Source organism: Gallinula chloropus, assembly GCF_964237585.1.
Source record: "Gallinula chloropus genome assembly, chromosome: 21".
Taxonomy (NCBI): domain Eukaryota; kingdom Metazoa; phylum Chordata; class Aves; order Gruiformes; family Rallidae; genus Gallinula; species Gallinula chloropus.
In genome coordinates this window covers 9,198,994-9,225,057 of record NC_140106.1, presented here as the reverse complement: position 1 = coordinate 9,225,057, position 26,064 = coordinate 9,198,994, and the positions used below count along the sequence as shown (strand labels likewise).

Sequence of the window (26,064 nt, the reverse complement as noted above, 5' to 3'; positions counted from 1 at the left end):
CGCAGCGGCCCCGCCATGAGCCGCCCGCCGGCCCTGCAGGCGCAGACCTGCGGCCCCTGGGAGATGAAGGAGCGCCTGGGCACCGGCGGCTTCGGCAATGTCATCCGCTGGCACAACAAGGTAGGCAGGCGGCCGATGGTTCCCCCCCCCACCCACAACCCTTCCCCTTCTCCATCCCGGGGGGGGGCCGCGCTCAGCCCGCGCCCGTGCTGTGTGCGCAGGAGACCGGCGAGCAGGTGGCCATCAAGCAGTGCCGGCAGGAGCTGAGCCCGCGCAACCGCGACCGCTGGGCGCTGGAGATCCAGATCATGAAGAGGTGAGACGGGCCGGCGCCGGCCTTGGCGAGGGCGGGTGGAGCCCGGTGCCCCGGCCCGGGTCGGCCCGGGCTGGGCTGGGTTGTGCCAGCGCCGCCCTCGGGCCTGCGAGCGGCCGAGGAGGAGCCGCTGGGAGAAGCCGCGTTTCCTGGGTCTCGGGTTCGCTTCTCTGCCCCTTCTGCCGCCGGCTTCGGCCTTAGGGCGGCTCGGGTGGCAATGGGCAGCGACAAGGGCCTTTGAGCGGGCTGCGGCCCCTGGACAGGCCGGCTGAAGGGACCTGCTGACCCCACTGGGACCTCAAGGAGGCGATGGGCAAGGATTGGGCTGAGGAAGCTCCACCTCACCCTGAGGAGGAACTGCTGTGCTGGGAGGGTGGCAGAGCCCTGGGCCAGGCTGCCCAGAGGGGTTGGGGAGTCTCCTATCTCTGGAGACGTTCACAACCCGGTGATCCTGGGCACTGCCCTGTGGACCCTGCTCTAGGGGTGGGACTGGGGCATCTCCAGAGGTCCCTCCAACCCCCCAGCGCTCTGTGGTGGTCTATGAAGAGTCCATGTGACAGCAGGATAAAGGGGAAGGGGCACAACAAGGTGACGGTGTGGTAGTTGGTGTGAAGAGATCACAGAGTCAGAGAATCACAGAATTGTAGGGGTTGGAAGGGACCTCCAGAGCTCATGGGGTCCAACCCCCTGCCAAAGCAGCTCCCTAGGACATATCACTCAGATAGGCATCCAGATGGGTCTTGAATATCTCCAGAGATGGAGACTCCACCACCTCCCTGGGCAGCCTGTCCCAGGGCTCTGTCACCCTCACTGTGAAAAAGTTCTTCCCCATGTTGGTGTGGAACTCCCTGTGCTCCAACTTGCACCCATTGCCCCTTGTCCTGTCCCCACAGCACTGAAAAGGGGCTGGCTGATTCCCCCTGCATCCCCTGCTTAAGATAATTATAAACTTTAATTAGGTCCCCCCTTAGTCTTCTCTTCTCAAGGCTGAAGAGTCCCAACTGACTCAATGGCTGTGCTCCAGAAGACGTAAAAGAACCTGGGGGTGTTGGTGGGCAGCTGGCAGGACATGAGCTGGCAGTGTGTGCCTGGGGGGCCAAGAAGCCCAACGGCATCTCAGCTTGAGTCAGGAATGGTGTGAGCAGCAGGGCCAGGGCAGGGATTGTTCTGTTGTACTCGGCTCTGGTGAGGCTGCACCTCGAGTGCTGTGTCCAGTTTTGGGCCCCTCAACACAGGGAGAAGGTGCTGGAGTGTGTCCAGAGGAGGGTGATGAAGCAGGTGAAGGGTCTGGAGCACAAGTCCTGTGAGGAGCAGCTGAGGGAGCTGGGGGTGTTCAGTCTGGAGAAATGGAGCTGAGGGGAGACCTCATCGCTCTCTACAGCTGCCCTCTGGATGGTTGCAGAGATGTTGGGGTTGGTCTCTTCTGTCATGTGGCAAGCAATGGGACAAGAGGTAATGGCTTCAGACTACACCAGGGGAGATTTAGCTTAAGTATCAGGAAGAATGTCTTTACCAGAAGGGTCTGGAACAGGCTGCCTTGGAACAGGCTGCCCAGGAGGGTGGTGTAGTCACCATCCCTGGAGGGATTTCCAAGGCATGTGGATGTTGTGCTTGGGGACATGATCTAGAGGTGGGCTGGGCAGGATCAGGCTGTGGTTGGACTCAATGTTAAAGGTCTCTTCCAGCCCAGGTGATGCTATGATTCTATTGTCACTGCTGAAGGGTGGAAAAAGAAAAAAGAAAAAAACAATAGAAAGGAAGAAACATGCAAGATGTTTGGAGAAAAGAGAGAAAAATCCATTTCACACACACACTTGCTACACATCTTGCAGTGTAAGCTGGCTGTAGGATTGCTTTTCTTATGGGAGAATGGACTTCCAGATGATGATAGTAATGAAAGTGCTGTTTCACACACAACTGGGGTGGTACTCCTGAGGTGACAGAGGAAATTAGAGGAGATTGTGAGGAAAAATCCAAGGATGCTTTCCTTTCAGATGATCCTGCTCTGACAGGGGGTTGGACTGGATGATCTCCAGAGGTCTCTGCCAGCCCCAACCAGTCTGTGAGTTGGGGTGAGCCTGGGCCCACAAAGGATGGGTGACTTACAGACCTTTTAGAATTCACTTCCTCAGTTGCTAGAAGGCTTGATGCCCTTGCAGGGCTTTAGCTTGGTGGCCACGAGCACGTGAGGTGCCCTGGCTCTTGCAGAGCCATTGTCTTTCCGCCGTTACCCTGGTTCTGCTCATCACCTGTTCCTTGTCTCCTGCTCCTCAGGCTGAACCATCCCAACGTGGTGGCTGCCCGTGATGTCCCTGAAGGGATGCAGAAGCTTGCTCCCAACGACCTGCCACTGCTGGCCATGGAGTACTGCCAAGGTGGTGACCTCCGCAAGGTGAGGTCCCTGGGATGGGTACCAAGGGCTGCATCAGCTCTTCAGCTGAAGTAGGGCTTCTGTTTCCACATCCTGCCTCTTCTCAGTTCTTGTTTGGTCCTTCCCCAGGCTGAAGTGCTTCCTGCTCCTCTTGGTATTTTTTTGGCTGCAAGGGACAGCACGTAGTGGATGAGGGATGTGCAACAGGATGTGTGAATGGCCCAGACTCTCAAAGGTCAGGGCACATCCATGGGTCATACCCTTCCTGAAAGTGATCAAATCCTGTCTGTCATAGGAACAAACAACACACATTAATTCTAATCTCACTGTTTTTCTAACTTTTACTATAATCTGCCCATAGATTAAAAAAGCCAGATCTTTGAGCTGATGTTGCCAGGCACAAGGGAAATGACTGCAAAGGATGGAGCAAGTGGAAGGAGGAGGGTGGGGATGACACTGACTTATTTTACCCACTCTTCTCTCTTCCCTCAGGGAGGCCTGAAGCTGTAATGCCCTTACCAGCAGTCACAATCCCTTACAGTTCTTTGTGCCTCTAGAGAAAGTCATTGCTGTTACTGGAATGTCTTACATCTGTGAGAGCTTGTTGGGACTGTGAGCCTCACTCAGGGTACAGAGGGAAAGACTGATTTCTCTGCTGTTTCCTTGCAGTACCTGAACCAGCTGGAGAACTGCTGTGGCTTGAGGGAAGAAGCTATTCTCATCTTGTTATCTGATATAGGTAAGTGGGAGCAGGACCTTCACTTGTCTGGGCTTTGGAAACCCTTTCAATGCCAGAGCTGCTCCAAGGATACACAGCAGTGGCTTTCATGCCTCCTTCCTAGGTTGACCTTTTGAGGAGTATACTTGTTTCCTATCTTGCCCTGCCAACCCTCCCTGGGAGAGAGCCAGGCTTTGATTTTATTTATTTAATTTTTTAAAAAACTTTATCTTTCTCCCTTGAAAACGTTGAGGCAGATTTTCTTTGCCAAGCAAAAATGCCATCTGGGATTTCCTGGAGTGTTCTGGATAACTGAACACTTGACAAGTGGCTCTGGTTTATGTTGTGCATTTATCTCTGGTTTCAGTTTAACAGCTCATGGATCAGGACTCAGTGGGTGAGTGTGAGGTCAGTAGGTTTCCATTAGCATTTTGGGCAAACATCCTTTCACTTTATAGACAGTTCTGGCACAAATATTGCCAAGTTGTGTCCAGAGGCTCCAAGATTAGATACTAGGGGGAAGTTTTTTACAGAGAGAGTGGTGAGGGGCTGGAACAGGCTGCCCAGAGAGGGAGTGGGTGCCCCATCCCTGGGGGTGTTCAAGGCCAGGTTGGCTGGGGCCCTGGGCAACCTTGTGTAGCTCCAGGCCTGGAGATTGGTGTCCCTGCCTGTGGCAGGGGGGTTGGAGCTCTGTGACCCTTGGGGTCCCTCCCAACCCAGACCAGTCTGTGATTCTGTGATCTTACTGAGTTGTGTCTGAGGCAGAACTGGACAGGTGTGAAGGCTTTAGAGAGAAGATCTCCAGAGTTGTGTTTGGGGCAGGTGTGTGCTCAAGAGATGAGCTTGTGGCAGGACAAGAACCCTGCATTTGTCATTCCTTTTTGCTGCAGGTCACTGCTGGGCATTTCCTCCTGTCACTGGTGTTCCCACAGCACTTGTGTTCTGCTGCCTTGTCCTTGCACTCCTCAGGGATCAGGAAATGATACCAAGTGCTGACCAGAGACAATGGCAGATCCTGTTTGGAGTGAAGTTTGTGTTCACATACTTGTGAAAGGGAAGAGAGACAGACCCAAATTTTCAATTGCTTGGTCTGCACTGCAGCTGATAAGAAATATTTTGATCTATTGATAGAACTTGTTCTCCTGATAGAACTTGTTCTGTCACTCACAGTGTGTGCCTAGTTGTTTTGTTGTAGGGTTACTGTCCTTTGGGAGAAGGACAGTTCTGTTGTTGATAACTCTGGACTAACTGGATTGTTTTGCACTGAATTTGAGAGCTCTGCCTGGGAATACAGTGCTGTCAGAAGGCACACAAAGTCTCAGAGAGCAGAAAAGCAAGTCCCTTTGGCTCACTTGGTGTTTCGTGGTACCTGTGGTCATTCAAGACTTGATCCAAAGGTCATGCTTTCACCAGTTAGAAGTGGATCCTTACTGAGCTCATGCTGGGTACTGTCAGTTATGCTTTTACACGTGGCTTTTTCTGTGTCTTAGCTTCTGCCCTCAGGTACCTTCATGAGAACAGGATCATCCACAGGGACTTGAAACCAGAGAACATTGTGCTGCAGCAAGGAGAGCAGAGGGTAAGCAGGAACCACATTTGTCTGCCCATTTGTGCTTGTCCCAGGACTTCTCTCCAGTGGGTTTGTTCTCTGTTGTGTGTTTCAGTTGATACACAAAATCATTGACCTGGGCTATGCAAAGGAGTTGGATCAGGGCAGCCTGTGCACGTCCTTTGTTGGGACCCTGCAGTACTTGGTAAGGAAGGAGTTGGGCTAGAAGAGCAGCTACTGCTTTATAGTGGGGTAGAGGTGATTGTTACCAGGCTTTGGGCTGGGATGAACCGCTTGTCCTGGCGTGGGGTGCATCTGGGGTGCTGCAGCTAGCAAAGGTGACTGGGTTTTGCTGACAGTGGGTTCTCACAGTGTCTGTTAGCTATAGAATCATGGAATACACTGAGCTGGAATCACAGAATCACGAAATTGGAAAAGACCTTTGAGATCACTGAGTCCAACTGTGCCCATCCTCTACTAACCCACATCCCTGAGCACCTCATCTACCCGTCTGTTAAATCCACCCAGGGGTGGTGACTCAGCCCCCTCCCTGGGCAGCCTGTGCCAGTGCCCCAGAGCCCTTCCAGGGAAGAACTTTTCCCCAGTGTCTGATCTGACCCTGCCCTGGTGCAGCTTGAGCCCGTTCTCCTTGTCCTGTCTCCTAAGACTCACAAGGATCATTGAGTCCAACCCCTGGCTCCCGTGTCTGTTATAAATGGGAAGCAGGAGTGCCAGGAACCTCTGCTGCTCACTCCTGAGGGATCTCAAACCTCAGGAGAGACAGAACATTCAGCACCATCTGTCATACAGATGTTAACGAGCTCCTAAGGGGTAGAGAGCTAAGAGATGGGTGGCATTGTCTCAGTGTGTGTCAACTGTCTCAGGCTCCAGAGCTGCTGGAACAGCAGAAGTACACGGTGACAGTGGATTACTGGAGCTTTGGCACGCTGGCCTTTGAGTGCATTACAGGCTTCCGACCCTTCCTACCCAACTGGCAGCCAGTGCAGTGGTGAGTGTGAGGTGGTAAGAGGGGACATGTGATGCTACTGTCCTGTTCATGGGAGGTAGAAGTGTGGTCCCTTGATTCTCAGGGTAATTCCCCTATGTTCCTTCTCCTTATGGAGACAGGCTCCCTTCACAGGGGTTCGACCTACCAGAGCAAGTTCTGCCTTCCTGATACTTGCTCTTTGGGATCAGGACTGACCCCTGCAGAGCAAGTGGCAGAAACCAAAGCAGCCTCTGTATTCTGTCAAGAGCAGCTTTAAGAGCTTGATACCACACTGGCTGGGAGAGGGAGATGATGGTTTCATCACTGTACTTGCTTCACCTCACCAGGCATACCAAGGTGCGGCAGAAGAGCGAGTTGGATATCGTCGTTTCAGAAGACTTATGTGGGGAAGTCAAGTTTTCTAGCAGATTGCCCTGCCCCAACAACCTGAACAGGTAAGGGCAAGAAATCCTGTTACACCACACTGGGATAAACTGGTCTGTGAAAGGATCAGGCTCGTTACGTGCCTTGCTGTGTTAACCTGGGAATGAATCGAGTGCAGGACACAACACTTGTGCCCCTTGTCAGGCTTGTGTAGCTGCAAGGCTCTGGTTCTACCTTCTGAGCACTGCACTTGTGATCAGGGCCGGTGGGGAAGTTGTTTGTTGGTCATATGGTGACTGCAAAGGCTCTTTTACCCCTTCTGATCCCCTTCTTGGTTTTGTCCTTCAGCGTTTTGGCTGAGAGGCTGGAGAAATGGCTGCAGCTCATGTTAATGTGGCACCCACGGCAGAGGGGTACAGATCCTACCTATGGACCCAATGGGTGCTTCAAAGCTTTGGATGACATTTTGAACTTGAAGGTGAGTGAGGGGTCTGTGTTACCCTGAGAAGTTTTTGAGAGAAGGGTTGCCTGTAGCCCATGAGAGAAGAGGCTTGAGTCCTAGACCTAGGAGGAGGTGCAGCACAAAATCTCATGTAGCTGTCTCCTGACAGTGATGGGTGCTTTCCTCCTGCTTATCTGAGGACAAAGAGTCCCTGAGCTTCTCTGTGTGTTTGGTTCCATGTTCTGGTACAGGATTCTGCAGCTGAAGCTGTTTGATTGCCCTCTGGCCTGTCTTCCATATGATGGAGGGCAGGACTTTGGCATAACTTTATGAAGTAGCTGACTTCCTGAGGCCTCAGAGTTCTTTGACCAGGTTATAGGTGCCCAGTGCCTCGGTCCTGGGATCCCTGCCTCAAAAGTGGCCAGTGTCACTTCAACCCTTCTCATGTCACACTACTCTTCTTGTAGCTGCTTCACGTTTTAAACATGGTTACGGGCACTGTACACACCTACCCTGTGACTGAGGAGGAGACCCTGCAGACTGTGAAGGCCAGGATCCAGGCAGACACAGGAATCCCAGAAGAGGACCAGGAGCTGCTGCAGGAAGCAGGGCTGGCGTTGTTCTCTCAGAAGTTGGCCACTAAACATATAGCTGAGAGCAAGGTGAGCCTGGGGTACTCCCTCACTGTTGAATTGGTGGGCACTGCTCTCTTTTGGGGAGCAGAGTCCTCCCTGCTCCTCTAGCAGCCTTTTGTCACAGTCTCTTCTACTGACCTTTCAGAACAGGCACCCTCTTGCCTTTGCTGGTTGCTCTTTGGCTGGCAACTTGCTTGTTCTGAGACAACCTAGTTGGGTCCTTTGTCTTCTGCAGGGGAATGATACTGCAGGTGCAGAGAGAGACCTCCTCTTCCTCTTTGACAACCAGAAGGTTGCTTATGAGGCTCAGGTTGCCTTGCGTCCTCATCCGGAGAGCGTCGACTGCATCCGTAAGAGCCTTTGGTAGCGTCAGTACACGGGGTTGTCTGTCTTGAGTGGGCTGCCTGTGGCCTGTGTCACCTGCAGAGCAGAGAGCTTTGGCCTGTTTGGCCTGAAGAAGCCATAAAACATGGCTGATGTAACGTTTAATTGGTGTCTCCCAATAACTGAGGGAAGGAGGCACTTGCCTGTGGTGTGGTGGGGAAGCTGCCTGGAGGTTAGCTGGCAGGGGGTGATGTGCCCTTCACAGGAGCGATGCTCCTGCCTGTTGCATGGTGTGATAACCCTCCTTTGAGGCTCCGTGCTGATATGTCTGTTTTTTCTTTCCCCTTTTTCCCCTCCTCTTTCCAGTTCAGGATCCAAAGAAGAATCTCCACTTCTTCCAGCTGAGGAAGGTGTGGGGCCAGATCTGGCACACGATCCGGATGCTGAAAGAGGACTGCAACCGGCTGCAGCAGGGGCAGCGGGCAGCCATGTAGGTGGCAGCTCCTCTGGGACACTTCTCTCTGCTCCCCAGGGAGCCCATGAGTGGAGCTGGGAGTTCCATCCTCCCAATCCAGCTGCTCTTGTGTCTCTGCTACGCTCCCAAATACCGACTTCTGGTACAAGTGGAGGTCCCAGCTCGTAGTTCAGGGGGTAACAGGACCTTCTCCTTGCCCTTGCAGGATGAATCTCTTGCGTTACAATAGCACCCTCTCCAAGATGAAGAATTCCATGGCCTCCCTTTCCCAGCAGCTGAAAGCCAAGCTGGACTTCTTTAGAACAAGTATCCAGATTGATCTGGAGAAGTACAAAGAGCAGATTGAATTTGGAATCAGTGAGTACAGCATCTGGCAGGCAGAGGTCTCTCTACACCCCTTATCCCCACACAGTATCCACATCTTCCTGTGCAAGCCCAGGGAAAGCAATCTCTCTTCTTTCATTCCTGTAGCTTCTGAGAAGCTGCTGTTTGCCTGGAAGGAGATGGAGCAGGCTGTGGAGCTTTGTGGGCGGGTATGTTTCTAAACCCAACTGCTTAACCTAAGGAAAAAGAGGTTGTTTTTTTTTCTGAGGTGGGTTTTTTCCTGGTGGGGTTTTCTTTCCCCTTCATTCTCCTCCCCTAAACAGAAACTTCCTGTGTCTGGGCTGATGCCAGACATCATGCTGCCTTGGCTTGGGTGGCACCATTTTGTCCATTGTTGGTACTTCATGAAGCTCACAGTTTGGGGGGAAATGGGGAGATCTTAAGGGATGCGAGAGGAGATTTTTGCAGTGGTTGCACTTGGATGTCCTGCTAACCCAATCCTGGAGCCAGGAAGGGAAGATACGGAACACAGATTGAACTGAATGGGAAGGCAAATGATTAGATGGTGGAACACAAGGATTTTAGGCAGTGAGCTCCTGTTCCTGGTGCATGTTCTGCACCTGCTCCCTGTAGAGAGTGATCTTCTGACATGAGACAGTGTAATCCCTCTGAGCAGGGCCAAGGACCATCGTTACCAGCTGAGAAGTTGCTATCTTAGTCTTTTCCAACTGTTGGGAGAGGCAGAGGGCAGGATGGCTGGCTGACAGGTGGCAACTGATGCACGAGGATGAGTTCAACAGAACTTAGGGTGCCAGGAGTGGATGTGGTTGTGTGCTGAGGGGAAAAGGGGAAAATCTGTCATGTGCAGGATGAGAGATCTGGAATAGCCAAGGAAAACGGAGTGTGATGGCCTGGGAACTAGCAACACATCAGGGATAAAGTGTGACCCTTCAGTGGCACTTTGTAAAAAAATTCTTGGGAGTTTCTTTATCCCAGAGCACCAGGTTGATTTCCTTGTCTTGAAATTACTCTTGTTCTCATTTGTCTCTGTCAAGGCTGCTGTTTGCATCTCGCTGATGTGTTTAGAAAGGTGACTGAGAAAGGAGGAGCCGATGTGAGTGGCAGGGTCTTGTGCTGAGCAACTGTTCCACTGCTTATCTTCTGCCCCACTTTCCAGGAGGATGATGTGGATCAGCTTGTGAAGAAGATGATGGCCCTGCAGACAGACATTGTGGACCTGCAGAGAAGCCCACTGGGTCGAAAACAAGGAGGAACACTGGAGGACTTGTGAGTTGAACTACCTCTGACTTCAGGAGCATTGCTAGCTGAGCTTACTCACTGCAGGACCAGGGAAGTGCTAGCTCTTCAACACAGGTTGTGGGGGAACTCTGAGGATTTTCACACTAAAAGACAGTGTTTTGACTCCTTACCTGTCATCAGGCTGAAATGCAGACTGGTCTATGAAAGGTTTGAGTTTTGAGAGGGGACCTGATCAATGGTTATCAGTGTCTGAAGAGTGGGACAGAGGAGGGGGACATGGACAGCCTCTTCTCAGTGTCTGTGGGGACAGGACAAGGGGTGATGGCTGCAAGTTGGAGCACAGGGAGTTCCCCACCAATCTGGGGAAGAACTTTTCCCCAGTGAGGGTGAGGGAGCCCTGGGACAGGCTGCCCAGGGGGTGTGGAGTCTCCTTCTCTGGAGAGATTCCAGCCCTGTCTGGACACTGACCTGTGTGCCCTGTCCTAGGGACCCTGCTTGGGCAGGGGTTGGACCTGATGAGCTCTCATGGTCCCTTCCAACCCCTGTGATTCTCTGATACTGAACTATATATTGTTTCTTTTTTCTTCTAGAGAAGAACAAGCCAGAGAGCTGTACCGGAGGTTGAGAGAGAAGCCAAGAGGTAAAGGACATCTTTAGCTCCAGGCCAGCTTGCTGTGTGTGGACAGTCAGAGGTGCAGTAATGACTGCTAAGAACTCTCTGCCTTCGAGGCCAGGCCCTACACTAGCTGCACATGGACTCTACTGAACTCAGATCTTTTTTTATCCCTTTATCTCCTTGAGTGGAGTCAGGAAGTCAGTTCTACCTAGGCCAGCCTTGCTTTCTTGGCACCTTCAGAGCTTTTCTTGAAACTCCTCTGGAGCTCTTCTCAGAGCAAGCTATGTGCTGCTGCTTCTGGGTAGGATGAAAGAGGTGTCTGTTCCTCTGAGCCCCGAGGCATTAGACCCACCCTACCAACCCTGATTTCCGCTTCATTTTGAAGAAGGTGACTAAAATCTAGTGCAGTTCATCCCACTCCAACTAGCACACCCTGAACTTGGGGTGTTCTGGGATTGAGATGATCCTCTCCCTCTAGTCTGCCCTGGTCAGGCCCCACATGGAGTGTTGTGTCCAGTTCTGGGCTCCCTGGGATCAAACAGACAGGGATCTCCTGGAGAGAGTCCAGAGGAGGGACACACAGATGATGAAGGGCCTGGAGCATCTCCCCTGTGAGGAAAGGCTGAGTGAGCTGGGGCTGTTCAGCCTGGAGAGAAGAAGACTAAGGGGGGACCTTATTAATGTTTATCAATATCTGAAGTGTGGGATGCAGGGGGAATGGGCAGCCCCTTTTCAGTGTCTGTGGGGACAGGACAAGGGGCAATGGCTGCAAGTTGGAGCACAGGGAGTTCTACACCAACATGGGAAAGAACTTTTCCCCACTGAGAGTGAGGGAGCCCTGGAACAGGCTGCCCAGGGGGTGTGGAGTCTCCTTCTCTGGAGAGATTCCAGCCCCGTCTGGACACCGACCTGTGTGCCCTGTCCTAGGGAGCTGCTTTGGCAGGGGGTTGGACCCGATGAGCTCTGGAGGTCCCTTCCAACCCCTGTGATTCTATGAAGCAGCAGAGGAAACAAACCACTGAGTCTCCTCTGTCCCATAAGCCTGTGCAAAGCTCTGACTCCTCTTCCAGATCAGAGGACAAGTGGTGACAGCCAGGAAATCGTCCGGCTGCTCCTCCAGGCGATCCAGACCTTCGAAAAGAAAGTCCGAGTCATTTACGCTCAGCTCAGGTGAGCTTTGGGTCAGCTCTTCCTGAGGGCTGAGAGAAAGCATTTTCTTTTCCAGCAGGAGGATTTGGGACAGGGGTTTAAACAACAGGGTGCACAGCTGGTGGGATCCCAGAGTGGCATGGGAAATAGGAAACTTGGGAAGTGTTCCCCTGTTCAGGTGCCCACGTGTGATTTGGGTTTTGGGTTGGTTTTTTTTCATAGTAAAACTGTAGTTTGCAAGCAGAAGGCACTGGAGTTGTTCCCCAGAGTGGAGAAAGTGATGAATCTGATGAATGAAGATGAGGAAACGGTCGTGAGGCTTCAGGAGAAGCGACAGAAAGAACTGTGGAACTTGCTGAAAATCGCTTGTGTAAGTAAAACAACAACTCCAGGTCAGCCTGGAAATGGGGTTTGTAGCACAGGCTACTGAAACAGGTCAGGGCAAGCTGAGTATGTCCTGTGGTTCTTTTGGATGAGTATTAACACCAGGTTCTGGGCTGTCTCATACTCATGGCTGCTGGGGATTAGTGAAACTAATTGCAATCTCAATCTTAATGTATTTTCTTCAGAGTAAAGTACGTGGTCCTGTTACTGGCAGCCCGGAGAGCATGAACCCATCACGTCTGGGCAGCCCTGGGCAGCTGCTGCTCCAGGTCCCTTCTGGAACCTACAGTTTATCAGAGTCCTTCAGGAAAAGGTGAGGCAAAGGCTGGAGTTCTGTAGCTGCTCCTGGTAGCGCTGCAAAGCTCCTGCACACAGGCTTCCTCACACCTTACACCTTGTGTTCAGCTTCCCTTGCTTGTGGTCTTTTTTTTACCTAGGAGGTTCCTGGGGCTTCTTGCTCTTCCTTACAAAAAGCAGAGTAACAGATAGCATTACTCCCTGCTGCCCCAGTAACAGGGGGTTTGTTGCACCTCACCCCATTGGTCTCAGCCCCTGGGTCCAGCCTGGCCAGACCCCTCTGAAGAGCTTCTCCACTCTCAGGCAGATCCACAGGTCCTCCCATCTTAGTGTCATCCCCAAACTGACTGAGGGAACATTCAATCCCTTCACCCAGGTCAGTGATGAAGCCATTGAGCAGGCCTGGCCCCAGGACTGAGCCCTGGGGACACCACTCCTGCCTGGCCTCACGCTGGGTTTAGCTCCATTCACCAGCACCCTTTGAGCCCAGCCACCAGCCAGTTTTTTGCCCAGTGAGGCTGTGCCTGCCCAGGCCAGTGGCAGGACCTGCCTTGAGAGAGACCACTGTGACCAAGCACGTGCAGGTCTGGCTTCTTTAAAAGAACCAAGTCACCAGTTGGAATGACAGACCTTGGGTTTATTCCTGGAGTGTTTACTCCTTTATAAACTTACACTGCACTTTCCTCTAGCAACAGAAACTCCACATAACAACCCACCTTGGCCCGTGCTTCCCTGCCCCACATAAATCTGGGGATGCCAATGACTTCCCCAGTTGCAGTATAAATAGCTTACAAATTGACTGGTAAAGGTTGAGAGTCTTTAGTGCTCTGCAGCTGGATGAGATGCTGCCTCTCCCTTTAACTAATCAGCCTTGGGAAGTAATTTGTGTGATTAATTGTCCCTTGCAGTGAGGACCTGCTCCTGGAATCACAGAAACTCTGTACCCAGCTAGAAAACGTGATGCACGACACCATGAAGGATCAGGAGGAGAGCTACATGGTAATGTGGTTGATATCCTCCTATAAATGGGCTTCAGGGCTTCAAGTTCTGCTTGTGCAGCTCCACCAGGAACATGGGTAACAGGAACCTGCACAGTGCAAAGAGGAGAAGTTGTGGGAGGCAGAACCTGCTCCCCCACTGGAGTGACCAAGTTCATTCCCAGCTCACTGGGGACAGGAGCCTTGTGCTGGGCACTCCAGTTGTGCCAAACAAGAGGGGAGAGGAAAGTGCTGGGCTGGAGGATGGTTGTGTGGTGGTGGCACCGCAGCGGGGAGCTGGGCTGCTGGTTTAACAGAGCAGCTATTACCAGGCAGAAAGTAGAGCATTAGAGGAGAGTAGCAGCTTGTGGGGTTTGTTTAAGAACTCTGTTGACCAAGTAGTTCACAGTAAAACCTCGACCTCTTAAACTGCTCCTGCTTTACTCTGGAGAAAGCTCACCTGTCAAGGGCTGTGCTGAACGTTGGGGTTCTTTATTCTGCAGGCTCTGGACTGGAGCTGGCTGCAGCTTCAGGTTGAAGAAACAAACAGCCCAGAACAAACCCAGATGTAAGTGGCTCTGGCTGCCTCTGAAGATGAGCTGCTTCAGGAAGCCAACTGTGAAAAGCTGCTGGTTCTGAGAAGAGAAGTTCAAGTGCCTCCTCCTGCCGTCACCTACCGCCTACGGGATCCGTGTGCCCGGCTGTCACTACCCACCTCTCAGGCACTTTTCACATAAACACAGTAGGAAAACGCCTGTTCTGCTTGGGAAAAGCTCCTGATGGTGCCTTGAGACTGCAGATCTCCCCCTGTCCTGATGTATCTTCCCTTGGGCATCGCTTGTGGCTGTTTTGCTGCCATTCAGGCTTTCTGATGAACAACAGCCAGTCCTTACCCTCAGCTCACACAGTCACTGGTGAACATACCCAACTGTGAACTTTCTATTTCTTAACTTGGCTTATTTTGCACTTTCCCCCCCCCCCACAAAAGTGTAACAGTTGGACTTAACCTGGTACTTTGTTTCCTGTAAGGGAACGAAACGATCTAAACTCTGTAAACTTTTGGTTTGCTCCTTTTGTTACCCCCAATAACATTGTAATGAAAACAAAAAGCTGCTTTGGTTGTGCAGGTGTCTGAACATGAGAGGAGTAAGGGACACCCTGGGGTACAGGGGTAGCTTAATGAAGCATTAGCAGCTTACCTATTAAAGTCCCATGAAAAAGCAGCACAGCAGGGAGCGCAGAGCTTCGCTGAAGCTTACAGAGAGCCAAGACACCCCCACGTTACCTTCCACCTGTGAGTAATTTATTTCAGCCTTGTGTAGCCCCAAATTTCCATGACAGCGACCACCTCTTGTCAAAGGCTGTGAAGTACAGGACATGCAGGAGCCAATACAGTAATGGGGAGAAGAGGGAATTTCTGGGTTAGGAACAGATTTCAACCAGAGGAAACCAAAGCGAAATGTGGCACGAACATCACAACTTCCATGCATGTCTTCAAGTATCTCCCTGCGAGGTGCTGGCGCTCTCTGGCCCTCACTGTCAGGTTCAAATGCTTCTTTGGAAGAGTAAAGTTCACACTTGTTGAAATTTCAGAGTATGATTAAGGCCAAAACACACTGGGTACCCTTCTCCTTCAGCTCCCAGAGCACCACGTGCTGCTTTACTCACAGGTGCCTTAAGCTTCCAGCTCAAATCCCAGCCCAACTTTGTGACCTCCAGCGCTGTCACTAAAGTGGTGCCTGTGCTTCCCCAAAGGCAGTGAGAGGGGGTGGCATCCTTTTAATTCCCTAATTCTGATCTAATGCATAGTGTAAACTGGACTTGAATAAAATGAGGGAAGGTTGGGCCAGCTTACAGCCTTCTCCTAAAGCTCAGTTAACCCCTGAGAGGCTGCTGAGGTTCTGAGATCAGGGCTACTGCTGCTTGCAGACCTTGGTGGAGATGTTAGGGCCAAAATAAAGTCTAAATATTGATGGCTCTTGCCATCAACCAAGCCTAAGAGGGTGAGCTTCACACCTGGGGAGGCAGCAAGGACACTGCTTACCCTGAGAGCCCCGCACGCCGCTCTCCCCCGACTCCTTGAGCCTGGCTGGCTCTTAGGAAAGCACACATCCTTTACTTCCATGAGCTAAGAGTTCTAGGTAAGATACCCAGAACCTTTAGTCCTAGAGGTGGCAGGAACGTGGCTCCCTTTGCTACTCCTGTTGTTGCTGCCAGCTGCCCAGGCCAGGTTGACCGATGTCTCCACCTTATCATTCACCTTCTGATAAATGGACCCTCCAAACTCAGTGCCATCGTTCCTGTTTGGAACAGATACAAGCATATCACACCTTGGTTAGTACCCAGTAACTCCTAAGGTTAATCCCCCCTCATTATTTGAGCGTTAATTAATCAAGAGCTCCATTAATTCCCTAGGCCAGTGCTCATCTCCTTGCTGGCTGGAGCTGGAGTGAGTCCTGCTCAGGTTTTTTACCCAAAACCTAATTTTTCCTTGCAGAACAGAACAAGATTTACCAAGGGCTGAGGTGGGTGGGTGGTTTGTTTTGCCAGAGCCTCAAAGCAGGTCATGTCCCTGTTTAAGACAGCCAGGCTGTGGTAACGTGTGAAGGGGCAAATCCAGGAGGAGACTGAAGTTATGGGAAGGAGGGGACTGAGAACAACATTACTGTGCTGTGGCTGTTCAGTACACCATCCCCAAAGCCTCTCACAGCAGCTGAAGGCCAAGACTAGAGCTACGCTGCATGACAGCTGCTGACAGCTGGAAACACCCTCCACCTCAGAGTTTCCTGTCTGCTGGGGAAGGTACTGCTTTAACTTCTAGAACTGAGCAGGTTTTCATTCCAAACTCATGTTATCAAGTGCCTTTATGCCACTGTCTCATACACACAAACCCCCAAATTACCCTGAACCAAGGTCTCAAAAGACAGCCAGGAAAAGCTGCCCCTGCTTTAGTTGTATCAAAGATGAAAACACCAAAAATAAGTTATTTTAAAACAAACCAGCATCCCCTTCCACCCACCCACCTTCCCTCTAACCGCAGTAACACCCACTGTACATCTAGTCTGACTCCTCTGATCAGGCTTTTCCAGGCTCTGGGAACACTTACACATTAGTGTGTAGCTGGAAGTCTCCTGCTTTATATCCCAAAGCAAAGTTGTTCTGTGAAAGCCTGGACTTGGCTGTGTCAAAAGCCATCTGGTAGCCAGCCAGCCAGCCTTCGTAGCCCAGCACCGCCCAGCCATAGATGGTTGGCCCAGCCAGGTCAATGTCTATGTTGCAGCCTAGATTGACATACTCCCTTTTGTAGGAGGTCTTCAACTTCCCACTCTTCTTCCTGCAGAGAGAAATACACTGGTTTATCCCTGGCAGGGTACATGTTAGATGTAGTTCTAGTCACATATCTATGTCCCTTACAGCCAGTTAATTAAGTGACTGTAATGCCTACTCAAGCCAGCTGGAGAGGGCATGGGATGTAGTTACACGGTGCCACATTTTCCTCCACCATCTCAAACTCCCTCAAAAGACAAAAGTGTTTCTGCTTAAAGCTTCAAAACCCATGAGGTTTGGGTTGGTTTTCTCTACAAGTGACTGCAACGTGTTAGGGCATCAGCAGCTGCTTTGAGGAGCACCCATGACATCCCCCACCAAGAGCTGGCCTTGCTGGGCTCCAGTCACGCTCTGTCTGCTCGGTTCTCTCCACTGTTCCTCCACATACAGCACTTGGTTTCCTTCCTCCTTCGCTGCTGGACACCAGTCTCTCCTCCAGACATCACCCACCTAGCCAGACTTTTTCTGTCCTTCTGGAGAAGCCTCTTCCTCTCTCTCTCCAACACATCTCTGTGCTCATTTTGCCATTGATTACAAGTCAGTGTAACTGAGACACAGCATTGTCACCTCCTTAATCCTCTCCCCAACCTCCTTTCTCTTCCACTGAAGACACAGAACACGGTGCTTCTGTCACTCCCAGTTCCTGACTGGGAATCAAGGGCCACACTAATATGAGTGACACTGTTGTGGGTATGTACTATAGGAGCCCTGATCAAGAGGAGCAGGCTGATAGTGCCCTGGATGCCAGGGGCTGCTGGTGGGGTCCCTGGGGGGGTTTCAGGCCAGGTGTGTCTTTCAGTCCTGGCTCCTTTGGTTTGGGAGCTCTGGCTGGACGTTTGGCATGGTTGGAATTGGAGGCATTCCTGGCTTTTGCCTTGCATTTTTATTGCTTTTTCTTAGGTCTTTTTTTCTATGAAGTTTCACACTCTCCAATATTTCCTGTCCCTGTGTTAGTGAAGTGATGGGGATTTACACACCCGGCTGAGTCATCACCAGAAACATTCTGCAGAGGATGTTTTCAGGGAGAATCCCTTTCCCCAGGCAGCATCCCCCCCCTGACACACCCCTCGTGTCAGCAGAGCCACACCTGCTCCCCCAGCTGCTGTGAATCCTTCATCAGGCAGCATCCTCCCCTTTCCCAGGGGACTGTGGGAAGGGCAGTGGGTGGGACCTGGGGTATATGAGGCACCTGCCTTGCCTGGGGGAGCTCATTCTGCTTTGGGTCTCCTGTGGGAGGGTTGTGGTTTCCCTGCTGCAGTTGGAGTGTTGGGGGTGCTGCTCTCCTCCTGGTTCCTGCAGTTCAGGTAAGGGCTTTGCTAAGGGTTGTGCAGCTGGTGAGGTGGGACGTGCATCCCCCACGGGAGTGGGGGTTTGGCAGGAGCAGGAGGGTGAATTGGCATCTCCTGGGTGGTGGGTGCCACGCGCGGTGACAGCGAGCTCGTGCCTGGGAAACAAGCAAGTGGCCTGGGTGGCCTGTCCCTGTTGAGAGGGGCAGGGTGTAGAGCTTGGGGTGACCTGTGAGACGCTGACTGATGGTGCTGTTCTGTTTTCCTGCCTGTCTCTATCCCAGAGGCTGAAGAACAACGCGGCAGCTCCAGGAACATCCCGTGTGGCCTCCGGAGGGATGCGCTGTGTTCCTGGAGGATGGAGGGAGATGCCCAGCGCTCTGAGAGCCGAGCAGAGGGACCAGGGCCGGGGAGGGAGCAGGAGGAGGTGAGGAATGACTCGGTCCCCAACAGGGTTATAGCCGAACTGAACAGTTTATTACACGAAGGGAAGCAGCAGCCGGCGCTGGGGGTGCCGGGAGGCTCCGCTCCGCCCAGGCGCTCGCTGGGCAGCTCCAGTCCCGGGCGATGTGTCTCCCGGGACAGGCTCATCTCCTCCCCACGCTGCCCTCTTCCCCCATCTGCTGGAGGTTTTGGCTTCACCCGACCCGCTGGAGCGCGGCCAGGCGACCCCCCCAAGACACACCAACCCGATACCCCTTCCCCTGCCCCTCCCAGCCCGTGGCCACTCACACCCTGCAGGGCTGACACCCATCACTTCCTAACGACACCATCTCCACAGCCTTGGCTTAGGGTGTTTTTATGAAGTTTAACACTCTCTTTATTTCCCATCCACGTTTTAGTGAAGTTCTGGTTATTTACATCCCTGGTTCACTCATCAGTGTAAAGATTCAGCAGAGTGAGAATGTTTTCAGCCAGAATCCCTTTCTCCACTCAGCATCCCTTCCCTGATAAACAGCTCAGCAGAGCCTCACCTGCTCCTCCAGCTGCTTTTAATCCTTCTGCAGGCAGCATCCTGCCCTTTCCCAGGCTGCTGTGGGAAGGGCAGGGGGTGAGGCAGGGGGTATCTAAGGCACCTGCCTGGCCTCTGGCAGCTCGTTCTGCTTTGTGTCTCCTGCTGCAGTGTCCTGGTTTTCATTCTGCAGTTGAAGCATTGGAGTTGCTGCTGTCGTCTTGGTTCCTGCCCTTAAGGTAAGTGTTTCCCAACAGGCTGAGTGTGACCAGTGTCTGCCCAGTACTGACTGGAGCAGCTTTGCTCATGTGTGGTTGGTGTGTTTTGCTTTCCCTTCTCAGGGTCTCTTTAAGGCAGCTCAATCCTGTCTACTCAGCTGTTGGTGTTTTGCTTCTGGGTGCCCAGCATTTCCCCAGCACTCCTGGCTTTGCCCAGGATGGGCTGTTGGGGTTTGTTTCCCCAGCTTTGCTCTGTACACTGGGAGCTGTTGGGACTGGAGCCCAACACCACAAGGAGCTGGGCTGGGCAGAGGGGTCGGTGGGGCGAGGGGGTCGGCGGCTCTGGCTGTTCCCAGACTCAGGTCTGTCTGTCTCTTCTGCAGCTGCGAAGCCAGGAGGGAAGAGGGATAATTCCAGGGGAGGCAACTCCAGCCAGCTGAGTTCCAGGGCTCACAGTGATCCCGCATCTCTCAGCGCAGCAGGAACCCCCAGCGCTGGCAGCCAGCACGTCTGTCCCTGGGACCAGCAGGTGAGTGGAACCCCACATCCCTCTGGAGAAGGGCAGGGGGAGTTGGGGTTGGGGTCCAGGTGCCCGGTGCTGCCTGCACAGTGTGGGTTTGTGTTCTGTGTGTCTCTGTTTCAGATGCTGAAGAACGAGGTGTCAACCACCAGCACGTCCCAGTCAGCCCATGCAGGGGATGGTGTGTGTTTCCTTCCAGGACAGGGGAGGGTCCCCAGTGGCCTGAGAGCTGAGCTCTCTCCTGTGGTACCACTCTAAGGCACCTGCACTGTTCTGGTGCCATAAAGCTGCATCTCTGCCACAGGAGGCATTTTCATCACTTGAGGTTGTCACGTTCCTGCTGTTTGTCCTCCTGGGGCAGGAGCTGCCCTGGCTGGAGGTGTAGCTGTAGTAAAGATGGGGCAGCACCACCTTACAGCACAGTGGTGATACATGGATGTGCTGCTCTGGAACGGGCTGTACAGGCTTTCTCTGTTGAGAGCTGTCACTGAGTTCTTTTCCTTGTGTTTGGCAGGTGCTGGAGTGGAGTGAGGGCTACCTTGGAGCAGCAGCTCATCCCCATGGAGGACTCACTGCCAGTGCCATGGAAGTGCCGGTTGGAAGCCGGGAACTTGCCTTGCCCCATGGATTTGGGTTTCTCAGCTGCAGCTCAGGAGTCCTGAGCTGGAGGCCAAAAGAAGAGGCCAATTGGACTGGCCAGTGGAGGATCAGATGAAGGCTGGATGGCATCCACCCTCAGAGCATCACTGCCGGTGTCAATGGGGGGACTTCTGCACCCTCAGGGATCACTGTCACACTTGAGCCTGGCTGTCCTGTCACCCAGCCCATCGACTGTCTGTCCTCCTGCTCGGAGTCTGAAGGTTTCACAGGGCAGAGGTGACACTGCAGAAGCGTTTGAGCCTGAGCTGGAACAACCCCTCTGCTTCTGGAAGCTCAGACTCTGGAGTTCTGTGCAGCCCCCGATCCCCACTCACTCACCAGCGTCCTTTACTGGTTGATTTACTGGAAATGGGTTGATCTGGTGCTGTACTGCACCACAGCACTCTGTACTGGTTTGCACTGGTGTCTGAGACCTTGGCAGCGATGTGTCCTCTTGGATTGTCTTGCCTAGTAGGGCTTTGCCTTGGGGTGGTGTCTGGTGCCCCATCATTCTGTAACAGGGCAGTGTCATCCCCAGCCCTGACACACCCTGGGCTGCTGTCTCGCGCCGTCTGCCTCTGTATGAGAACTGTGTGTTGTACTGTGTGACTGTAATGGGGTGTAATCTGTAGCATTGTCCTGTCCTGGGGTGCTGTCTGTCCCTGTATGTGAACTGTGTTTCATGCTGTGTGACTCTGTAACAGGCTGGTGGAATCCCAGCACTGTCCCGTCCTGGGATGCTCTGGCGCTGCCTGTCCCTGTATCCCAGGGGGTCTCCCAGGGTCGACTCAACCTCGACTGGGCGCTCTGTGGGGTCTGGCTTGGTGCTGGGATGGTGTGATCGATGGCAGGGTTGTATCAGGGGGTTGTCAGTTGCTGCCTGGCTGTGGTTTTGGACTGCCTTGCATTGTGTGACAGTGTCTGGGGTGCAGTCTCAGGCTGTGCAGTGTCTCTGCTCGGTGTGTGTCCTGCCAGGCACCGCAGGGAGGTTTGGATCCTGCAGCAACTGTTCCCAGAGTGGGGATTTCAGAGAGCAGCAGGAGGTACCTGTGCTGCAGGTAGGGAAGTGGCTTCCTGGGCTTTGGCTTCTGCAGCCTGACACTGCAGTGTCCCAGGGATGGAGCAGTTGGAAGGGGGAGTCCCTGCCCAGCACGGCTGCAGCCTGAGGGCGACGGCAGCCGGAGGGGGGTGGCTCTGGGGTAGGTGCATCAGTAGGGTGGGCAGGCTGTTGGGGAGCGAGTGTGGCTAACGGTGTGTGTGCTGCTTCTGTTCCAGGTTGGCTCTGGCCTCAGGAATTGGAGATTTTAGAATAAAAAAACCCCAGCCAGGGGGGTATTTTTTTTTTCCCCCCTGACTGGGGTTTTTTTCCCCCAGGTCCCGGCCGGTCTGCGAGGCGACTGTTGTCGCCAAAGTTTGGGTGCAGCCGGTGCTGGGATGGGGTTTTGTCAGGCAGGGTGAGGGTTTTAGAGGCCCTTGGGAACCCTGTTCCTGAGGTGTGCTGTGCTGCTGGGTTTTTTCATGCTGTAGGGGTTGTGTTGTCTCTGGTGGTGTTGTTTGGCTGGTCACAGCTCTGAGTCCTTGCAGGAGGGTCTGTTGGTTTGAGATGGTTACAGGGAGAGACTGGTGGGATCATTGGTGGAAGGGGATTGAGTTCTCCTTGAATGGTGGCCTGAAGAATGTATTGGTTTTGGCCCTAATTGGGTTGTGACCCAGGAAGCTCTTGCAATAGGGTTTGTGTTGTAATTTGTGCTGTAAGTTTCTCTGTTAGTTTAAGTGTAGGGACAGGGGGCAACAAGGGGTCCAGCAGAGCAGAGCTGTTACCTGTTTCCCAGGGGGAAAAAGAAAGATCACATTGGAGTTTGAGGCAGAATAAAGCTGCCTTTAGGGGAATAATGAGCAAAGTTCAAGGAAGAAGTGCAGTGCTAATCTGTGTGTGTTGGTGAACACCATCCCCTGTAACCAGTGACTTGTTCACAGTGAGCTTTGGCTCTAGCAGAGTCCTAACACAAAGTCCTCAGTAAGAACTTGAAGGAGCCATAATAAAGGATGTGTGGTCTGTGGGGTGACTCTCTTGTGCTGTAGCTGGTTTCTTTGCTGCTGTTTGCAGGGCTTGTTGGCAAAACTGTGATGATGGACACGCAAGAAGCTGCCTTCCAGACCTCACCATGGAAGGATGCAGGGAAAAAGCCTTGGGATGTGAAAACAGGTGAGTGGAGAGCAGAGCTCCCACCCGAGCCAGCGATGATGCTGCTGCAAGAGAGGACTGACCAGACCCTTCCAAGACGTGAGGACAACCTGGGCAAATCCAGAGGAGCCCATTTCTGAGGGACATGCTGTGCCCAAGGGGGATGCTGACAGCCAGAGAAGGACTAAGACATGCTAAAGAAGTGAGAAGACAGACCTGGACTGGAGCTGCCCTGCCTGGCACAGCACTGACAAGTGAGCTGCTCCTCCCTGTGCAGCCTTACCCAGCCTCTCCCCCAGCCCTTGCTCTCTTCTCCAGCTCCTTCTACTTAAGCTTTGAGGAGTCTGGGAATCCAAAAGCCTGCTTTCTTCACATGACAGGATGTCTGCTTACTGGGATTGGGTTGTGACCTAGGAAGCACTTGAGGTAAATTTTAACCTATCCCCTTTGCCCCCTTGTGCAGCCAGTTTTCCAGCAGGGCCCCTCTTTGGCCCTCACAGACCCTGTCAGGGATGTCAGTTTATTTCTACTTCAAGGAAAATTCTTTTGGCCAACACATGTGATTGTATGAGAGTAAAGATGGTATGTTGATGTGTCTTTTAGTAGCCTGGGAGATGACAGTTCAGAGACTTGTAAACACCATACTTCCATGATCCTCATCATGTCTTTATTATGTATACAATTGAAACAATAAAGAAATTTTGTGTTCAGTGTCCCTTTCTTGTGGGGCTTCGGAGGTTTATTTTGAGTCTCTTGTCCTCTCCCTGTGTATATCTGTCTTTGTCTGCCCCCAGCCTCTGTACCTGTTAGAGGGCTCAGGGGAAAGAAACTGTCTTGTCTCCCTCTCCTACTACTGTTTGTTTCTCAGTCTTTCTGTACCCCTCCTTCTCTCCCCTGTTTGTCCCCATCTCTTGTGTCTCTTCCCTGCCTCTCCTTGATTGTTCTGGTGTGGTTTTCCTCCTGGCTCCCTCTGTGTTTCTGCCCCTTGTCCCCCTCTTGCCCTTCCCTGGGGTTGTGGTTCCTCTCTGTCCTAGCTTCACCCCTTTTTTATAGGTGTCCACTGTGTCATACAGCCCTGCTTCTTGGTCCATCCCCCTGGTCTCTGCTTAGTGTCCTCTTTTATGTGTGGTGTTTCCACCCAGTAGCAGTCCTCTGTGGAGGAAGGTACAGCAGTCTGGCTGTCTAAACCTCACCCAGCTGACAGAGTCATCTCCGCCACTCTGGCAATTATAATGCCTTGTCAATGCTGCTGCTTGCTTCAGGAGGAGTCTGGCAGGACATGTGGTGTCACTCTATGAGCCTCTGGGCTTGGTAAAGTAGACCTGTTTGACACCCATACATGATGCTTGGTGCACAGTGTACATGTGATCTAGGTACTGGAGTGCTTGACCTCAAGCTGTGTGCTGGTGGGAGTACTGTTTGGGGGGGGGCTGGCCCTCTTGGAACCCCCTTAGACAGTCCTCTATTGGGCCTAGGCATTTTCCAGACAGATCCTCCCCAGTGTAGAGCAAAGCTGGTTGTGAGCATCATGTCAACAAGCCCAAGGAGAAGATTTGTCTGCTCCCTGGGACTTCAGCTGGGGTCAGGCAAGCCTCTCCCAAGAAGGCTCTCTAGGCAAATAGGTAGCCTTGTTCCACAACAACTCTGGGCTTTGCTAGCTGTGACCACAGCAGACCCCTCACAGACTCTTCTAGGGCGCTCAGGCTCTAAGCAAGACTGAATCTGTCTGCTGCCTTGCTCAAGTGGGGCACCATCTGGAAATGGATCAGCACCTGTTACACAAGCTGAGATGGGGCTGGATGGACAGCTTCTCCCGTCTCTAAGGAAAAAAGACCAAAGTCTAAGCCAGACATCAGTGCTGGTCTCTGAGCAGGCATCTTGTAGAAGAGAGGATTAGTACTCCACTGACACCATCACATCTAACTTCACAGGCATCCCAAGTAAGCAGACAGCCAGTAGACATCCTGTCCTGTGAAGAAAGCAAGCTTTGAGGAGTCTGGGAATCCAAAAGCCAAAGGAGCTGGAGAAGAGAGCAAGGGCTGGGGGAGAGGCTGGGTAAGGCTGCACAGGGAGGAGCAGCTCACTTGTCAGTGCTGTGCCAGGCAGGGCAGCTCCAGTCCAGGTCTGTCTTCACACTTGTTCGGTGTGTCTTAGTCCTTCCCCGGGTGTCAGCATGTCCCTCAGAAACAGTCTCCAGGGTCTCCAATGCCCACGGGGCTCCTCTGGATTTGCCCAGGTTGTCCTCACATCTTGGAAGGTTCTGGTCAGTCCTCTCTTGCAGCATCACCGCTGGCTCTGGAGGGAGCTCTGCTCTCCACTCACCTGCTTTCACATCCCAAGGCTTTTTCCCTGCATCCTTCCATGGTGAGGTCTGGAAGGCAGCTTCTTGCCTGTCCATCATCACAGTTTTGCCAACAAGCCCTGCAAACAGCAGCAAAGAAACCAGCTACAGCACAAGAGAGTCACCCCACAGACCACACATCCTTTATTATGGCTCCTGCTTGGTGCCTCTATTTTTCAAGCTCTTACTGAGGACTTCTTGTTAGGACTCTGCTAGAGCCAAAGCTCACTGTGAACAAGTCACTGGTTACAGGGGATGGTGCTCACCAACACACACAGATTAGCACTGCACTTCTTCCTTGAACTTTGCTCATTATTCCCCTAAAGGCAGCCTTATTGTGCCTCAAACTCCAATTTGCTCTTTCTTTTTCCCCCTGGGAAACAGGTTACAGCTCTGCTCTGCAGGACACCTTGTTGCCCCCTGTCCCTACACCTAAACTAAACAGAGAAACTTACAGCACAAATTACAATACAAACCCTATTGCAAGAGCTTCCTGGGTCACAACCCAATTAGGGCCAAAACCAATACATTCTTCAGGCCATCCTTCTAGGAGAACTCCCTGCCCTTCCACCACTGATCCCACCAGTCTCTCCCTGTAACCATCTCAAACCAACAGACCTTCCTGCAAGGACTCGGAGCTGTGACCAGCCAAACAACCCCACCAGGGACAACACAACCCCTACAGCATGAAAAAACCCAGCAGCACAGCACACCTCAGGAACAGGGTTCCTGGGGGCCACCAAAACCCTCACCCTGCCTGACAAAACCCCATCCCTGCACCGGCTGCCCCCAAACTTTGGCGACAACAGTCGCCTCGCAGACCGGCCGGGACCTGGGGGAAAAAAACCCCAGTCAGGGGGGAAAAAAAATTACCCCCCTGGCTGGGGTTTTTTTATTCTAAATATCCAATTCCTGAGGCTAAAGGAAACCTGGAACAGAAGCAGCACACACACACAAACACACACACCCCACACCCATCCACCCCCCCCCCCACATTAGCCATGCTTACTCTCCATCGCTCCCTCTGCCCCCCCCCTGCCCTGCAAGGCACCACCTGGGAACAGGGTCCCCAGGGGCCTCCAAAACCCTCACCCTGCCTGGAAAACCCCGTCCCAGCACCGGCTGCACCCAAACTTTGGCGACAACAGTCGCCTCGCAGACCGGCCGGGACCTGGGGGAAAAAAACCCCAGTCAGGGGGGAAAAAAAAATACCCCCCTGGCTGGGGTTTTTTTATTCTAAATCTCCAATTCCTGAGGCTAAAGGAAACCTGAAACAGAAGCAGCACACACACCGTTAGCCACACTCACTCCCCAACACCCTGCCCACCCTACTGATGCACCTACCCCAGAGCCGTCGCCCCCAGGCTGCAGCCGTGCTGGGCAGGGACTC

The 26,064-nt window shown here is 52.7% G+C and overlaps 2 protein-coding genes across 2 annotated transcripts; one reads left to right on the top strand and one right to left on the bottom strand.

Moving 5' to 3' along the window:
• On the top strand, nucleotides 1-14,309 carry IKBKB (inhibitor of nuclear factor kappa B kinase subunit beta). Its single transcript, XM_084274019.1, has 21 exons — nucleotides 1-120; nucleotides 222-316; nucleotides 2,588-2,705; nucleotides 3,354-3,423; nucleotides 4,893-4,981; nucleotides 5,067-5,156; nucleotides 5,836-5,960; nucleotides 6,287-6,394; nucleotides 6,672-6,801; nucleotides 7,233-7,427; nucleotides 7,636-7,750; nucleotides 8,091-8,214; nucleotides 8,405-8,556; nucleotides 8,671-8,732; nucleotides 9,701-9,810; nucleotides 10,374-10,423; nucleotides 11,470-11,569; nucleotides 11,771-11,918; nucleotides 12,118-12,245; nucleotides 13,138-13,228; nucleotides 13,710-14,309. Exons 1-21 carry the CDS (start codon nucleotides 16-18, stop codon nucleotides 13,776-13,778), a joined length of 2,274 nt encoding a protein of 757 aa, XP_084130145.1. The 5' UTR covers nucleotides 1-15; the 3' UTR covers nucleotides 13,779-14,309.
• A 572-nt stretch (nucleotides 14,310-14,881) lies between these two features.
• On the bottom strand, nucleotides 14,882-18,137 carry VDAC3 (voltage dependent anion channel 3; the record flags this gene model as incomplete). The annotated part of the gene is made up of 5 exons (XM_084273908.1): nucleotides 14,882-14,927; nucleotides 15,177-15,242; nucleotides 15,357-15,506; nucleotides 16,313-16,540; nucleotides 18,064-18,137. 5 exons carry the CDS (start codon nucleotides 18,135-18,137, stop codon nucleotides 14,882-14,884), a joined length of 564 nt encoding a protein of 187 aa, XP_084130034.1.
• Nucleotides 18,138-26,064: the final 7,927 nt, after the last annotated feature.

What these genes read in the sequence shown, in the direction of transcription:
- IKBKB (XM_084274019.1), top strand. Translation starts at nt 16, where the DNA reads ATGAGCCGCCCGCCGGCCCTGCAGGCGCAGACCTGCGGCCCCTGGGAG. An exon ending in TCATCCGCTGGCACAACAAG is followed by an intron (nt 121 to 221) that starts GTAGGCAGGCGG and finishes CTGTGTGCGCAG; the next exon opens with GAGACCGGCGAGCAGGTGGC. An exon ending in GCAGATTGAATTTGGAATCA is followed by an intron (nt 8,557 to 8,670) that starts GTGAGTACAGCA and finishes TCATTCCTGTAG; the next exon opens with CTTCTGAGAAGCTGCTGTTT.